Here is a 17,965-nt window from a genome sequence, read left to right on the forward strand (position 1 = left end):
ACGTAAAAGTATTTTCACTGTTGCATGGGATTTTATATCTATTACTCGTTACAAAGATTTGGTGTGTTGAGTCTTTAGACTCACTAGGTGTGATGGATGCAGGTGAGGGTGAGGGAGGACTTGACGCATGAGATGACTGGACTGAAGGTGCACACAACCCGAGGACCAGCGCTTCTGCGATTTTCCGCACTCATGATTATGGGTTATAATGTTACGTTAAAATATTTTTAAAAACCCTTTATTTATGCTTTTGAGTGGTTTTGGAGAGGAGAATATGTTTCACGGATATTGTTTTTTAGGTTTGGTAACTCATGCGATGATTTTATCCTTCATGTCTATTCACTTGATTTTAAAATGCTAGCTAGCGAATGTTCTAGATCATGGGCAAAATATTTTATTAAAATATTTTCATAGGTGGACCGGATTTTTAAAAAAAAAAAAATTCTAGTACATTTTAAACAAAAGAACACGGGACGTTTCAGTTGGTATCAGAGCCAGGTTCCTGTAAAGGGTTGTGCCACCATCAGCGCCGGAAAGATCAGTCGTCAAGCCTCAAGTTGTAAGTTTAAATGCTTATTATAATCTTATGATGTTACCTACACGTTTACATGATCTATATGTTTAAGCTACATGTGCATACACGTTTTGAAGTGAATGACGTTGGTGTTTAAGGTTGCATGGTAAACGATTTTCTTCCAGCATAGTTGCATGACTTTGTTATGCTAAAAGATTATATGCTTCATGATTTTTATACGCGTTACGTTGCGGAATAAGAAATTATTTTATTTCAACGCATGTTGGATTTGTGGTGGAATTGGACTACGTTGATTTTTGGATTTTAGTATTGACATTCTACTTTTGGGTCATAAGTTAATCGTGAATATTATGAATGCTTTTGGGACACGTAGATTTTTTAAGAAAATATTTATGATTCATGGTTACTAGTCGAATAAATTTTTGGGAATTACTCATGAGAAATAATGATTTGAGGATTTGCAATGACTTGAAAATAAGAAAATGTATAAATTGGAATTTTAAGTTTTGATGAGAGGTAAAATTTGTTATAGTCATTAATTTTTGGGTAAATAAGTTTAAATTTATTGAAATTATGTTATGGGAAACCGGTAGAAAGAAATTAAGAACGCCTAAATTTATGGGTTAATCATGGGATTTTCGAAAATTAAGGACCAATTAGGATGATATTTGAGGAAATTAAGAATTGATTTTGCAAATTTTACGGAATTTGGGGACTAGCTTAGCAATAAGCAATATTTGAATGAGTTAACTGATAAGAATTGAGTTGATTTACACTTTTAAAAATATTCAAAACCTTGGGTTATCCTGGTTTTAGTATTATAAGAAATTTTAATCAAGCATTAGCGGATGCGTTTGGGATTTTAAGATTTAAATTTGATAAGTTGATGAGTATTTTGGTATAAAATAAGAAAGTAATATACGATAAGTATGACCGTCCATCTTTTAACTTTGGGAATTTTAAGAGAAATTGAAATTCAAGGTTAAAATAGTAACATCACTAAGTCATTGTGGGTCTTTTAAGTTACGATTTGAAAATAAGGATTTAGAAGGTAAAATTAATTGGAACCTAGTAGACGTAAGGACTTTCTAGAACATAAGTTTTATCAGAGTAGCGCAGTAGAAGCGTGGATTTTTTTTGGATACTAGAACTAAGTCTAAACTTTGGGTTATTAAGGATAAACGAATTTCGAGGACGAAATTCAATTTAAGGGGGGAAGATTGTAACGCCCCGAAAATTTTAAGGTCCACGCAAACCATGTGCATGCAATTATTAAATTCTTTTGTATTTTTAATTAAATGTTTTAATTGCATGAATTATTTATGTGATGCATTTTGACATGTTTAAAATATAATTTCTGCATGGTTGCATTAAACTGTATTTTTAAAAGGATATTCAGGTGACGATCGAGGAACGGAGACCAAAGGCTGAAAAATGTAAAATGCTTTATTAAATAGTTAATTTTAATTATTTAATATAAGGGTGATGGTTTTCTCATATTTTTGAAAACAAGAAATTTTGAGGTGATTTTATACGCCGAGACTAATTTTTATCGGTGTTGGATTTTCAATTAAAATGCGACCTTTTGAGCAGTCCGGCTATTTAATTCACTAACTATTTTTATGAAAACCATTTTATAAATTGATTAAGAGCCTAGCTTGCACCAGTGGGCTTAATTAAGAGTTTATTTGGCCTTAAGCCTTTTTAACAATTAATTAACATATTAAAAAGAGATTTAAACCCTAAGCTAAGCACTCCACTCACTCTCACACACGTTCACGCCGCTAAAAGAATTTTCAGAAAACCAAAAACTCCTCCACGGCACAACAGCAGCTCTCGGCCGTGAGGAGCTTCAGTTTTTCTTTCAAGGTTCAAAGGAAATTAGCTCGGTTCTCTCCGTTCTTCATCGCCATCGGTATTTCGTGCGTTAACGACGCAAAGGCACGCCAATATCTTCCTTTTCTCGTCCATTACATCATACTATTGATTTAAATTATGTTTGTGCTAATAACATGAAGTCTTATTCCAGAAAATTCGGTTTTTACGTGTACGTGCTACGAACTAACGTTCTCATGTGTCGATTCATGTCTTGTATGTAATTAGGGGCTGCCATGATACTAGGTTGAGACCAGGTAAGGATTAAGCATGTTTTGGGAATCTTAAACACTCACCCTAACACCACAAAGAATTTAAGGAACGGCAGTAGCGGAACATGCAACCGTGTTGTTGCTGTCATGCGTGAGGGTTGGGGGTTTCAAGCACCAGGGAGAGGGCTGGCCATGGCAGCGGTTCAGGGCTGGCTAGGGACTTGGGTGAGACTAGACTAGAGTCCTAGCCAAGCTAAGATTCGAGCCTGAGGGTTGGCAAGAGTCCTGTTATACAAGGACTCCTGCCTGCGCGCATGCACAGGTTCTGTGCAGGAGGCGCGCTGAGTTCTGTGAGTGAAGGGCAGGTTCCAGGGCTCGTGGGTTAGGTTAGGGCGAGTCCTCTGGGTCCTTGTTAAGTGCTCAAGGTGTCGGTTCAAGGGCTGGAGTGTGGGCTGGGGCCATAAGTTCACAAATTAGACTCCACGAAAAAAAAATAATATTCTCGGCCATTGCATTGGAGTAGATTAGGACCTTCGTTTTTGCTTTGGGCATGGTATCTCGGTGGGTTGAGGGTCCAATAGGGTAATTTATGATGTTGGTCAAGTTTTGGACCAACATGGTTCGGGGGTAACTCGGAAAAATCGGAAGTTGGCTCGGGGTTGAAGTTCGAGTGTCAAATTGAGTTTTAAAAGTAAAGAAAATTGGAAAACGGCTCACGAGGGTCGGGTCGTGGTCCATAAAAACTAAAATAATATAAAAAGACTAAATTTAGAATTTAGGAATTTTATATTAAAGTTTGGTATTTTTCGGGATTAAAACACCGTTAAAATAACTAATAAAAGATAAATTGAAAAGTCTAAGTTTTAAGCCAAATAAAATTACGAGAAAATTCTTATAAGCTTAAATGTTTATTTGGGACATGTTAGAGTCATTAAATCAAGAAAAAAGTCAGAAACGAAATTGTTGAGTCCAGGGGTAAAACGGTCTTTTTACACCTAAAATTAGTAACGGTCATGGCAGTGCCCTAAATGCTGTTTTTATGATATTATGTTCATTGTTAAATGCTTATGAAATGTTCATGATTTATTTATGATTTATTTTAAATGTCCATGAAATTTTATGATTAAAGTTGACATTTAAAATACATGGTGCATGCTTGGTTTCAAAAGAAAATATATTCATGCATGATTTTATAAGGTGATGAAAACATGAAAATATTGATGAAAGTGAAGTAATTGTGACTATGAGGATTTGAGGATTTGAGGTTATGATCAAGAATAGGCCAAGGCTCAGTTGACGATCATGTGTCGCTGATGTCCCCGCCGCCCAGTACTGTGGTTTCATGTAGATGGTACCATCGTCATGTCATGTCATGTCATGTCACGTCAGGAAAGTCACAATTAACGATTTGAATTCAATCAAGGAAAAGATAAAGTTATGATCATGAAAAGAATCACGTCATGCTATTATGACATGTTATCATGTTATGTTATGATCAGGGAAAGGGTAAAGGTAAGGTTTATGTCATGCATATCACGAAAAGGTTATTTTACGTAAAAGTATTTTCACTGTTGCATGGGATTTTATATCTATTACTCGTTACAAAGATTTGGTGTGTTGAGTCTTTAGACTCACTAGGTGTGATGGATGCAGGTGAGGGTGAGGGAGGACTTGACGCATGAGATGACTGGACTGAAGGTGCACACAACCCGAGGACCAGCGCTTCTGCGATTTTCCGCACTCATGATTATGGGTTATAATGTTACGTTAAAATATTTTTAAAAACCCTTTATTTATGCTTTTGAGTGGTTTTGGAGAGGAGAATATGTTTCACGGATATTGCTTTTTAGGTTTGGTAACTCATGCGATGATTTTATCCTTCATGTCTATTCACTTGATTTTAAAATGCTAGCTAGCGAATGTTCTAGATCATGGGCAAAATATTTTATTAAAATATTTTCATGGGTGGACCGGATTTAAAAAAAAAAAAAAATCTAGTACATTTTAAACAAAAGAACACGGGACGTTTCAGATCCCCTTTTATCCCAACAAATAATAAAGTTAGCTACTAAAATTCATAGTAAAAATAAATGCAACAATGTTTAAAATGAAAGAAACTAGATTAAAAATACTAGGCGAGACGAAATCTGCGAACAACGGTGCCCGGAAAAACTTCGATTCTTCAATCCAAGCGCAAAGTTCCTCTCCAAGGCTTGTGGCTGCTGCTAAATCCCGTCTCAATCACCCCCAAAGTCGACCAACCGACCTTCCATATCATTCTCCTCTCCAAATAAGGTAAGGAATCGCACACAATATCTTGCCAAAAATAGGTGGCGTTCGGGCGGTAGAAAAGTACCGCTCGAGCGCCACACCTTCTGTAAAATCTCATGGGATGCGCGGCATTCGCGCTCGGGCGGTAGAAAACTACCGCTCGAGCGCCGACCTTTCTGTCGAAGCTCTTGGGATGAGTGGCATTCGCGCTCGGGCGGTAGAAAACTACCGCTCGAGCGCCGACCTTTCTGCCTTTTTGCTCGGAAATCCACCTACCGCGCTCGGGCGGTAGAAAACTACCGCTCGAGCGCCGACCTTGCTGCACTTCATTTTCTTGACTTGGCACTTGGCTCCGATTTTTGGTTTTCCGACCACTTTTCCTGCAAATTCATCATGCCCGAGTGAGATAGGATAAAATGCAACTATTTACTCTAAAATGAACAGAATGTGATTGAAATAAACGATGCACAATGCAAAACACACACAGACTAATGCAATAAAACACGTAAAAACGACACACATCAAATATCCATACCCGAAGTTAAGCGGTGAATTCCCGACTACAATGCACCGATTCCTATACGTTTAACGTTCAACCTTCCAACCTGATGACCCCAAATGAGTCGGTAAATAAGCCAAAGTGCAATGCTAGCATATAAAGTCACAATATTGTCCCGGGTCATAAAGACTAATGGTATACAACCATAAACTAGGACGTTTCCACTCGATAAGTGAGAACCAATTGAAAAGTCCTTTATGGAGGGTTTTTCAGTGCACTATACAAAGAGTACGTATCTGCATATTCGGACATCGCAATGTCCCCCTACCAGTGAAACATGGTACTTACATCGCAGATACTAATCTCAAACTCGAGCGACCTTTATCCTTCATAGCAGCGGCTGAATCGACCAGGAACTGTTTAGAATATACAGTATTCCAAATATGAGTTTCATGATACTCATCATATGAGCATCTCATTTTCTTTCTACTATTTGTATTTTCAAGGACTTTATCTACGCAACAAGCATGAGTATATAGATAAATATATGCCAAAAACAATAATTTCAAATATTATTAAAATAAATATTGTTTATACATAGAGTTTCATTGTGAACCCCAGCCAACACTTGGCTCGACGTGCACCTACTCTAACACATACGAGGGTCTTAATTGGTCTGATTTAAGTTGATTAGGGGCTAGTAGAGTGTGAATAAGTGGTGGTTAAAATTTGGGAAAGTTTGGTTAAGTTTCGGGTTAAAACCGGGACCCCGGTCCAATTTTTAAAGCAAATCGTAAATGATAGGGAACGAGCTCAAGTTCACGTCTAAGAAATGTTTATGAACAAGTTTTGAGGTGTTTTAAGGAGTTTGGTTGGATTTGGGTCGAAATTTTAAGGGTCCAAGGGTAAAATGGTCAATTAGAGTCTCCATAGGCAAAATAGTCAGTTTGCAACCGGGTCAAGTTAGCAGTCCTGGCAGCGCCCTGATCATAAATTGACATGTTTTGAATGTATATGTTATCACGAACATGATTTTTTATGCAAATACGAAATACGTTTCATGCTTGGGTTGAAGAAAATTTACATATATTCATGATTTTTATAAGTGGTGAATACGATGACATGTTTTTGAAGGAAGGAAGTTGATTGTGATTAATACGAACACGAACACAATCATGTAAGGCCAAGGCTCAATGTATGGGTAATAATATCGTTGATGTCTCCGCCAATCACATAGGGTATCTTCATCTATAGGCAAACGTTGAATTCCCGACTACAATGTATTTGCTTCTACGTATTTCGAAACTACACCCAACCTCGTCATTTGATGACCCTCAATTGAGTCGGTAAACGGATCAAAGTTCATGCTAGTGCATAGAGCCTCTACATTGTCTCATGTCAAAAAACTAATGGTGTACAACCATAACCGCAGATTATTCAACTAGATAAGTGAGAACTACTTGGACAGTCTGAGGGTAGGTTATTAAGTGCATCATCATATAATCACACATCTGTATGATGAACATCTTCATATATTCACCAATGAAACACGTCATTTACATCAAGATGCTAGTCTCAAACTCAAGCGAACTTTATCTTTATTTTAGGCAGCTAATTCGACTAGGAAGCTGTTTAGAATATATGATTCATTTTTTAATGAGTTTCATGATCTTACGTTGCAAGGTAGACCTCATGACGCCTATTATATATTCAAGAACATTATCTATGCAGCTTGTAGGTACGATGAGTTGGGTTATTCTTTTGTTAATGTGTTTGAACTATGTAATTTCTATGGATTTTAGTTGATATTGATTCTCAGCTTCTTGAAAACCAGAAGCTATGGAATACATCTTGGCATACAATATGGCTCATAAATAATTCAAGGACTTGGACTCGATCAAAAAAGCCCAATGGGATCTATAGATTTTGATATGCATTTTTGCCTTTTGGAGCAGCAAATTACTTATATTATGCCATTAAATTTTAAAAATAAATCATAATCTGTCACAAATTACTTATTTGATGGTGATTATATTAAAAATATTTGTTTGATCATAAATATTTTATTAATATAATATAATTTTTTAAATATTCATTAATTATTATTACGAATAGTTTCAAATGTTTCTAAACATGTTATTTAAAATAAATTCAAACTTTAAGTCAACCGCAAATATATTTATTTAAAATAAAGCTAAAACCACAACATTTTCTTCATATTCAACTTGATTAAGTTACTTTTACATCGCTGATTATTATAGGAAAAACGAAAAGAGCTTGGTGCACCTTGAGAAGACACATATTTGCTTCTCATTAAAAAATATAAAAAAAAAATTAATTAAATTACATTAATAATTTTTGTATTTTTCCACTCAAAATATACATAACCATATCATGAAGATATATGGTCAGACAACGTAAAAAGAAAGTTTAGCTGCTCAAATTTGTGACCAACAACTACTAGATTAGTAAACGGCAAGGAGTTTTCAAAAAAAAAAAAAAAAAAATATTGAACTCTTCCAAAGCCTTGAGGCCACTAAACAATATTCGCAGGGAGTAACTGATCATCTAAAACATGTTAAGGAACCATTTTGATAAAATAGGCAAAACAAAATAAAATTTAAAAATAGAACAAGCAAGAAGAGTCGAGATATAAAAATCTGTTTATAAGATTTTAGATGTTTGCACAAGTTGGTAACCTCATGGAAACCAAGTTCTTTGGCTCGACACCAAATTTCTTTCAAAATAAGATTTGAAGCAAGGCGTCAGGCGTTTAGTTTACATAATCTCTTGTGACCGTCTAACGCAACGACTAACTTTCTTCTTAAAGTCGTCCCTATGATCTCTCCATTCCTTCTGCAGCAATTGGTAATGAAAAACATTGATGAAAGAATTTTCATTGATGGACCAACCGAAGTAATGTTTTAAACTGAAATGAATTCATCAGCAACTTCGTTTGACAGCTTAAAAACCAACTCCAATATGAAACTTCCATTAGATTCCCAGAACATTTCAGATATGGACAACTTGTGGTTCCTTTACATCAAACCACTAAAAACTCATTGAGAAAATAACAAACATAAAGGAAACAGAAAAAAGGTTACAAACATTAGATTGACTTTTTTCCAAGGATTCTTCCATGCGTCTTTTAGGCTGTTTGAGGTTATAAAGCTTTCTCAGAGAAGTTAAGACAGTATAGATTTTTTAACATAAGCTTTCATTTTGTTCACTGATATCGACCATGTTTGCTTATATTAGGATTTTGTGGAAAGTCTCATAATTTTAGAACCCGTAAATTATACTACGTATAAGCCATGCATAATTCCTAGTATTTAAATTAAAATGATTTTATTGCATGAGTATTTAAATTCTTTTCTTTAAATTTAATTATTTTAATGCAATAGTTTAGTTGCTATCTTTTCAGTTAAATAAGTGAGGCCGGACTGGAGTTGGAGTTTGGAGATAAAATTTAATAATAAGAAAGCATTCCTAGAATTTATTTAAGATAAATAATAAGTTGATTCAAGGTAAAAGAATGTTTAAGGAATTATTTAAATAATTTCAGATAAGTGGTAAATAAATTCTTCTAGGTTCAGTAATTAATTTAAAAGTCTAAATTAAATTATGTGACCAATTTGAGATAAGTTAATCTAGGATTATTGTAATTAAGAAATTTCAACTTAACATGCTAGCAATTTAATTTAAAAATTTAGCCATGCATGCAAGATAATGTTATTCCGTAATTAATTTATTTTTTCACTAAAATATGTAATGGATTGATAAAACTCTAAAGAATTAAAATACAAGATTTAAGAAATATTTCCCCTCCACTTTTAATTGCAATTTTCGGCCCCCTCCTTACTTGGTTTAAAAATATTTGATAACTCATTTATTTGATATCTTTCCCTATCCACTTCATGATAGATAATTCCCAAAATTTTATTCAACACTAATTTATATTTAAGCAATATTCTAACATGTTATCTAGCAAATTCCCTCCTTTTTTAATTAATAAAAATCGTTCACTACCTTTGGAAGATTTAAAAAGTTTAACAACTTATTTCCTTGATCTCTTCCTTATCCATTTTCTTGGGAAATAATTCCATCACACTAAATCTTCAATAATTATTAATTAAGCAAATTACCACCCCATTTAACTAAATAAAATCGGCCACCTCTTGTTAGGATTTGATATTGATTTGTCAACTCACGATTTTATTTCTTTCCTTAATATTTCCTTGGGGATAATTCCCTCATCTTTTAATCTTCACTAATTAACGATTTAGCAATATCCTCCCTCACTTTATTAAGCTAGAAATTGGCCCTCGCCCTAAAAAAAAATATCCCTCAAAATCTCTTGATAATCAAATCATTCCTTATCTCACAAACTAGAAGGATAGAGACTCATTTCCTCCCATTTATCTTGCAACCTCCCATTATCTTCCTAAACTTCCCTCCCTCACCATATCACCGAAATTCAGAGCATATTCAGAGTAAAAAAAAATCGTGAGCCTCATAGCAAGAAACAAGACAGAAAATCAAGTAGGAAAAAGAAAATGTAGAGCACTCCGTCTCTGCCGCGCCGCGTCGTTGTTTTCATTTGTTTTTCTTTCAAAACAAATCCAGGCATGTTTATATCTTTCCTTGCTCTTCAATCAAGTCATATACATGTTTTTAAACCATATTTGTTCATGATTTTATTAGCATAAACCGAAATTGTTCAGCAACACTGCACAAAATTTCAGCACAGATTTTTCGGTTTCCCTTCATGCTTCACGGTTCTGTTGGTTATGTGATTTCAAGGAGTTGGCTCGTTCCAGGCGCTCAAGGCTGCTTCTAGGAATGTTATAGGGTGTGTTAGGAAGGGATTAGTCCATTGGTTTAAGCCTTTTTCCCCTCCAGCAACACGAAATGACAGCAACCTCCCTATAGTGCAGAATTGGATTTCGAAAATTCTGGTTTTGTTTGTCTAAGGATGGTTCGAATCTTGGTTGGCTCTTGGGCATGTAACCCTGGTTTAAACCCTTCCCTAGCATGTCTAGGACGTGACCAAGATACCCTTTCATGGCTTGGTTCATGTTCCCATCAGTTTTTAAAACAAACAAGACAAGCACCCCCCCCCCCCCCTTCGATCCCTCTTATTTTCTGCATGTGTGAGTTTCGAGTGTATGGTGTTGGTGTGGATCTTGGTTGGCTTTTTAGCCCTTAGCCACGGTTCACACCATACCCCTTGATGTCTAGATCATGCCATGGTCAATCAAATGACCACTGGAATGGCACGGGACAGTAAACGAAGTAATACTCCCCACGCACGCAAGGGTGCTCTCAGGTGGGATCTATCGGGTGATTCATGGAGTGGTTCGAATTGTGGCTGGCCTAGAACCCTTAGCCATGGTTCAAACCATTCCTTAGGATGTTGGGAAGAGGCTCTGGTCGGTGGTGCAAGCCCCAATGGACAATAGTCTCGCAAACGAAGCAATGTAAGCACAAGTGCGGTTGCTGGAATTTTTGGACAGCAACTTGCTGCTTCGGTTCAGAGGCTCGTTTGAGTTCTTGGTTGGCTTTTAGTCTATGACCTTGGACTGGACAGTGCCTCATCGAGTTAGGAAGGTCATGTTTTTGACCGTTCGTGATTCGGTTAAGTTTAGAGGTCGTACGAGAAATTACGGTGCAATGTGCCAAATTGACTCTCGAAAGAGCGTTTCATGTTTTAGGCCTCCATTCACCAAAATTTCGACTTGTATCATTTTTGGAGCATTATTTCATCATTTTAGGTGTATTTTGATCATGACTAAATGATGATTCGGTGTTGATTCGGGTTGGTACGGAGTCGTGATTAAATACTAAGTCAATGGGCGTAATTGTCTCGTTTATGGAGTCAATTACAAAGTTTGGTCAAGTAAAAATCATTTACACAATTTTTCATGTTAGATTTAAGTCGCAGCGAGCCTGGGAACGATCCAACTCATTCGGTAAAATTAATACATGATATTTATTTACGTAGTTTATTTACATTACGTGCAAAAAAACATAAAATATTCATTTTTGAGATATATGCGATATTGCTTGTGGCCATTGCACTATCATGGGATTATTGTATCACCCGGTGGTCACTTACCGGTTCGGTTCAGTTCAGTTCCATCCACTATACTGTGGCATTAGTCTGATCAGACGATTATTACTTCACCCGGTGGTCACTTACCGGTCAGTTCAGTTCAGTTCAGGGGCCACTTGCGTAGAACATATTCTCAACAGAAAATTTTTATTACATGTTATTTTATGACAGGGCTTTACGGGGCAAACATTTCACTTATAATTTTCAGTTCAGTTACGCACGTATTATAATTACTCATGACATGATATATTTACGTTAGTCCAGACTCATGACATTTTACCTTGCATGCAATTTTATTATTTATTTACTTACTCGTTATTTATGATATATGCATGCTGAGTCTTTAGACTCACTAAACTTGATTGTTGTAGGTACTGATGAGGTCGGGATCGAGGACGGGGACCAGTGAGCCATCTTGGGTCAGCAGTAGTGGAATCCGAGGACCTCATTTTCAGCCTTTACCATTTTTATGCTAAAACAATTTTATCTTTTGTTGGATTATTTTTAAGTTGCTATTTTGCAAACAATAATTACTTCCGCTGCTATTTCGAATATTCAAATATTGAATCTTTTATCAGTTTATTTATTTAAAGAGGCATTTTAATTAGTTAAAGAGAAAATTTTTAATTTTTCCACAAATTTTCAAACACGGATTTTCTGGCCAGTACAATCTCATCCTGACAAATTCAAACTTAAAACATTTTTACAAAACAAGGCGTGATCTCTTCGCTTTTCCAAATGATTTATTATTACCTAACATTTATTTTAAAATTTGTTTTACGATAGTTCACTGAAGATAACAAAATACATCCTGATAAGCTCCCTTAAGATCTTCTGATGTTTCAAGGAGTTTAGAAGAATAGCCAAAGACCATCAACATTCAGTATTGAATCATGTAATGCAACAAAAAAGAAGAAAACAATAGCATTTTAAAGAGTTTGCACTCACAGCAGCTTCGACGTTAGCAGGAGATTCATCATTCGGACTTGAAAGCATTGAAATGATGCTTAGAACTATACTCTCCACCTGAAAATCAAAATCTAAAAAATAAACTTTCCGCACAAAATTAATATAAACGGGCGAGAAAAGAGTACGGTTAGGGTGGAGCCAAAGGTTTGTAGCAACCATACAAGAAAACCAGCATATATTAATTGATGATACAGAAGGAATAAAGAACACCAACATTTATAAATTTCTTGCGCAATTCAGTTCACGGGCTTCACAATCTTATGTTTCTGCCCATAAAAAACCTTCTAATGAATTCTCAGCACATCGCAAAAAACAGCACAGCTCCTGATCAATGATGCAATGTTCATCGTTACATCATAGTAGCTTCAGATTTAAGAAAGGGGGCGATTGCCATGGATTTAAGAAATCGGGCCAAAGCGTAAATAAAAATCTTAAGAACAATTCCAGCGAAAGGAAAATGAATGTTTAGCAGAAATGTCAATGATGATCAATCAATTTCCAAACAGTTTTCATTTCTCGAATAGGGAAGAACACCAGGATTGTAACTCACAAAGAATAGATTCAAGCCTTTTAAGCTATCAGTTACCATAAATGCAAACCAATTCACACACAAACAGTCACCAATATATTAACAAATTAGTTTCAAATTTTAAAAATGATCAAGAAAGTTGTAGAAGCTTCAAGAAAAATTATAATTTTTTTAAGAAATTAGTTTCAAATTTAAAAAATGATAAAGAATCCAACATGACAAAAACACCATAGATGCAAGATACAAAGAGGAATGAATGCTTTCTTTTTTGCCATTTTTCGTATGTGAATTATTAATTAACCCACTTCATTCATCGACTCTATGTGATCGAATATTTCTTTTACCCATGAGTTCTAGACAAGGTATCAAACCTATGAATCTATTTTATTCGCGATTTTGTGTGAATCTAGAAAGAATACAGAAATAGAATACGACACTACTTCGAATTCGAATCAAGAAATAATAAAAAATATCGTTACCAGATATCTCAATTCATCAAATTTCTTAAAGTGTCTCCTTTCGATGAAAAGTTATAAAAATTATAATTTTTTTTAAAATGGTAAATTTGGCACAGGCTAAAAGTAATCAACTTTTTACAAATTCAAGATCACTAAAATACTCAACCTATAGAACACATAAGTTGATACAAAACATTGTTTTACTGACCATACCGTGTGCACAGGTGACCAACGCTCACTGGCAAGCTCATAGCCATTTGGATCATCTCCTGGGGGATGAAGAATTGAAATGCAGACCTTCCCGTCAGTATAAACTGCAACCCATGGATTTCAATATCGATATCAATAATTAATAAGCACACAATCAAGCTGATAGACCATTTTACTCAGTCAAAGAGTACAAACCATTGGGATGCCATATCTCTGAGGTAAATTTCACTGTTGGAGGACTGTTTGGGTAATTTGGTGGGAAACTCATGATGGCATTGAAAAAACCCCCTTCGCTGCATCCAAAATTATAAAAATCCGACAAAAATGTTATCATGCAATATCAAACACGAAAACATCACAATACTGTGAATCATTAACTTAAAGTGTAACTGATATTCGAATTGTGACAAATTCAAATCAAGTTCCTCTGTATATAACAAGGTGGGATAGTCCTTTAAGCACCAATAACTCAGCAGAACTTTTATTTTCTATTAGTGTGTCCGAATTCTCAGCAAACACAGAAAATTAGTTCTTGTAACTTGAAAAATATGAAATACATCTTAGAAAAAGGCTTCTCTTACTCCAGATTTGGTCTATTCACATATATCTTATCAAATTGGCATCAGTTTAAAATTATTTTCCTCGTTTCAGTGAACAGATAATGAACTGTGATAGACCTTAGATTCAGGCACCAATGAACCAGGAAAAAAAAAAGAGTATAAAATGGTATGTGGCATGTGGGGCTATGCAACACTTGATGGCTACTTTGCAATTCTACCAATCTGTAGAAACTACTTTTAAAGAAGTGTTTCCTAGTGTATATATCATATATAAGAAATTGACCCTGTCCCCAATATGCAATACTGCTATTATTTTATTTACAATATACAATTTCTTTTTTGAATGTGTTTCGAATAGTAGATTGTTACGACAACCCGAGTTGGATTCCAAAAAAGATAGATTTGATTCAGCCAAAAACAGACCTTGTACTTGTTCTGTTTCAGGCAATAATAGAAAATTTATATCGATCATAAGATTGCTACACAAGAATCACAGATTTCAAATAAGAAATCAATATTGAATTACCAAAATATAATCTAAACTTCTTCTTTCAATTGCTTCCCAATCTCCAACAGGTGTATAAGATAAGCCAAGAATAACCAGTTATACAACACCCTTACCCTTCAAATTTTTAAAAAAAATTCTCTCTCTAAATTAGTTAAACCCTTTCATAAAAAGGATGAAATTTCTCTTACAAGATTTTCCTCTAGGTTGTTGATTCATCTCTTACCAAAATAATTTACGAAATCTTAAAATAGAAATTAAAAAGAGGTCAGGCAGACCAGCCAACTTAATCACCGCCACCCTTTTTAGCACTACAAGCACTAAACGTCTAAACCAAATACGAGAAAATATTGTCATCATCCGCAACAACTCATAGTATGATCTCATAATCAGTAAATTTCACAAACGGCAAACACTCCTGAAAACAGACAAAGATTAAATCACACAGACCCCAACAAATTCATGCAACAGCCACGATGTATGAACCTCGTTGGAATTCTTACATTTGTCTCGTACACTATGGTGATAAAAAGGAGATAAATTTTACATACCAGAGGGCTATAATTGGAGATATCACCGTTTCTGGCACAAAAGTTCCAATGGAAATGGGAAATAACATAGCTGAATCCAAGTAAAGGCAATGGCCAAGACAGGAAAATGGAAACATGGCGGGATTACAGACAGAAGGCAGATAGTGTTAAATAGCTGGATTTGACAGGCATAAACATGGTACTGTGGACATGGCAGAGAGGTTAATGGAAAAGGGGGAACAATTTGCAGTTTGACGACCAGGGATGCATAGTCGGGACAAAAGACCAACAAATATCTAAAATTTCAAGAGATGTTAAGAGACGTTAGGTTAGGAGAAGCTAAGAGGGAGGGTGAGAAAAAGGCAATCTGACACAGCCAAACCTTGATATTTACTGAATAAAAGATTGTCATAGGCAGCAGATGTGAGTAGTAGAGGTTGGGGCCGGTGGTAGTCGAGGTTATAACCAAGGACGGGTAAGTAACAAACAAGGTACAAGTGCAGTGGATTGGAATTTGGAAGTTGGGGATAAAGAAAGCAATCACGCCAGACCATGCCAAGAACAAAAGAGCTAGTCTTTTTCATCTGCTAGTTGACGTAGTACAACTTTCAGACCATATACTTCTCATACCACAATTCCATGACTTAATGTGATCAGCAATCTAATACCAATTGTTTAATCACCTTTCACCCAACAAATTTACCAAGGTTTAACTTTATCGATCAGGATTCTTGCATTCAAATGTATGAAGGCAAGTGGCAGGAATAACCAAACAAGAATAACCAATTAACCTAGAGAAAAAGGACCTAAAACCTTTTTAAAATGATGTTAGCAATTTGATGGATTTCCACAGGTAGATGGCATTGAATATTTGCATTGCAGGTAAAAACATACATCAGAGAATTCAAATAACCATACTACAATGCTTCACCGAGTCTTTAGAAAGAGTTGCAACTGTGAACCAATATCTGGAAATTAATTGGACAACAACATACAAACAATCAAGGAAAAAACAAACAAGAAGCTGGAAGCAACAAATCCAAAACCCCACAACAGCAACTGCTTTAATGATAAACCAAAAGCACCGTAGAAAAAAGCAGATTACATAATAAAAAATAAAAGCAACTATGTTCTCATACGAATCAACGGAACATAAAATTCCAACATAATACAGCAAGAGAAAACACCCACTATAACGTGTCAGGTGGGCCAATTATGGTCACACTCCATTCAAACAAGTTAGCTTCATCCAGCAGACCGGCCGAGAATCCATCAACGGGGTGTTTGCACAGATCTGCAGAGAAGAACATTAAACCCACAAATTTTAACGAAAATCTGAAAAAGCAAAAACCTTCTTTTGGCAAAATATCATGAGCACAGATTGAACTTTCATTCATTCAATAAAGTTATAAATACCTTTAAGTTGTTTTTGAAGAAGAAGGCTAGCTTGAGAGGGCGAAGCCATTGAAAATAATCGAGAATTTAGAGAATCCGAGGGATACGGAAGAGGCGGACAGGGCCAAAACCTTAAACTTGACGAGATTGCTAGAGAAAAAGGTTAATGGCCGACGTGAGTTTCATATTGTTGAGTTATATATGAAACATAGATGCGATAAAAGTAGTCGGTAGTGTAACTTCTTGGTTCTGACAAGTCAAGGCGCTGGGTAATTATTATCACCACCCCTTAATTTAGATTTACATTAGATATTAATAACATTCATTTCCATTATAATCTTGAGAATTAATTAAAGGGCAATTTGGAGAAAAATACATCTATCAAAGATTTATTTAAGATTCAGTACCCAAGAGTTTTCTTTTTTATTTTGATACCTGACAAAAACTCAAGGTAGTTTTTAATACATGTTTTATGCATTTTTACCTTTTTACCATTTTAATTAATAAAAATTGATATAAATACATATTTCTATTGGTCATCTTCTCTTTCCACTCATCATTCCCAATGCATTTGGATGACATGTAAATTGAATTTAAATATTTTTTATTTAAAAACAAATTCGCAACTAATTGAACTTTTTGAAATACTTTACCTGCGAAATACTTAATTTCAATTTTAAAATACTTGATTTTGTAAATAAAATACTTAGAATGTGTATTAAAATATTGAATATTCGAATATGCAACGCAAGTTCACCAAATGCTCTCATTTCCATCCAAGATCCATTTGGATGACATGCTCATTTCATTTAATTATTTTTTTTATTGTTAGAAAAACAAATTCGCAACTAAGCATTGAACTTATTCAATTATTTAGTTTTACTTGCAAAATACCTAATTTCAATTTTAAAATACTTGATTTGGTAAATGAGATATTCAGAATGGGTATTAAAATACTGGATAATTGAATATGCAACGTAAGTTCAACAAATGCTCGCATTTCATCAAATATGCATTTAGATGACATGTTCATTTCATTTAATTATTTTTTTTATTATTTTTTTAAAAAAATTCGTAACTAAGCATTGAAAATTTTGAAATACTTACTTTTATTTGCGAAATACCTAATTTCAATTTTAAATACTTGATTTGGTAATTGAGATACTCATAAAAGTTAATAAAATACTGGATATTCTAGTAGGCAATGTAAGTTCACCATGTGCTCGCATTTCTATTCAAGATGCATTTAGATGACATGTACATTTCATTTAAATATTTTTTATTTTTAAAATATAAACAAAT

The 17,965-nt window shown here is 34.8% G+C and overlaps 1 protein-coding gene across 1 annotated transcript; it reads right to left on the minus strand.

The window, feature by feature from the left end:
• Window positions 1-8,019: 8,019 nt before the first annotated feature.
• On the minus strand, window positions 8,020-16,868 carry LOC140816675 (ubiquitin-conjugating enzyme E2 7-like). Its single transcript, XM_073176068.1, has 6 exons — window positions 16,685-16,868; window positions 16,460-16,562; window positions 13,869-13,966; window positions 13,677-13,777; window positions 12,456-12,533; window positions 8,020-8,248 (listed from the first exon to the last, which is right to left on the minus strand). Exons 1-6 carry the CDS (start codon window positions 16,731-16,733, stop codon window positions 8,171-8,173), a joined length of 507 nt encoding a protein of 168 aa, XP_073032169.1. The 5' UTR covers window positions 16,734-16,868; the 3' UTR covers window positions 8,020-8,170.
• Window positions 16,869-17,965: the final 1,097 nt, after the last annotated feature.

The sequence above is a fragment of the Primulina eburnea genome, chromosome 16, assembly GCF_022965805.1.
Source record: "Primulina eburnea isolate SZY01 chromosome 16, ASM2296580v1, whole genome shotgun sequence".
NCBI classification, from domain to species: Eukaryota; Viridiplantae; Streptophyta; class Magnoliopsida; order Lamiales; family Gesneriaceae; genus Primulina; species Primulina eburnea.

Excerpts from the sequence above, each read along its gene's own strand:
- LOC140816675 (XM_073176068.1), bottom strand. The coding sequence starts at position 16,733 with ATGGCTTCGCCCTCTCAAGCTAGCCTTCTTCTTCAAAAACAACTTAAA. Across the intron at positions 16,563-16,684 it reads TCTTCAAAAACAACTTAAAG|ATCTGTGCAAACACCCCGTT; the intron begins GTATTTATAACT and ends TCTTCTCTGCAG. Across the intron at positions 8,249-12,455 it reads CTGCTAACGTCGAAGCTGCT|AAGGAATGGAGAGATCATAG; the intron begins GTGAGTGCAAAC and ends CAATTGCTGCAG.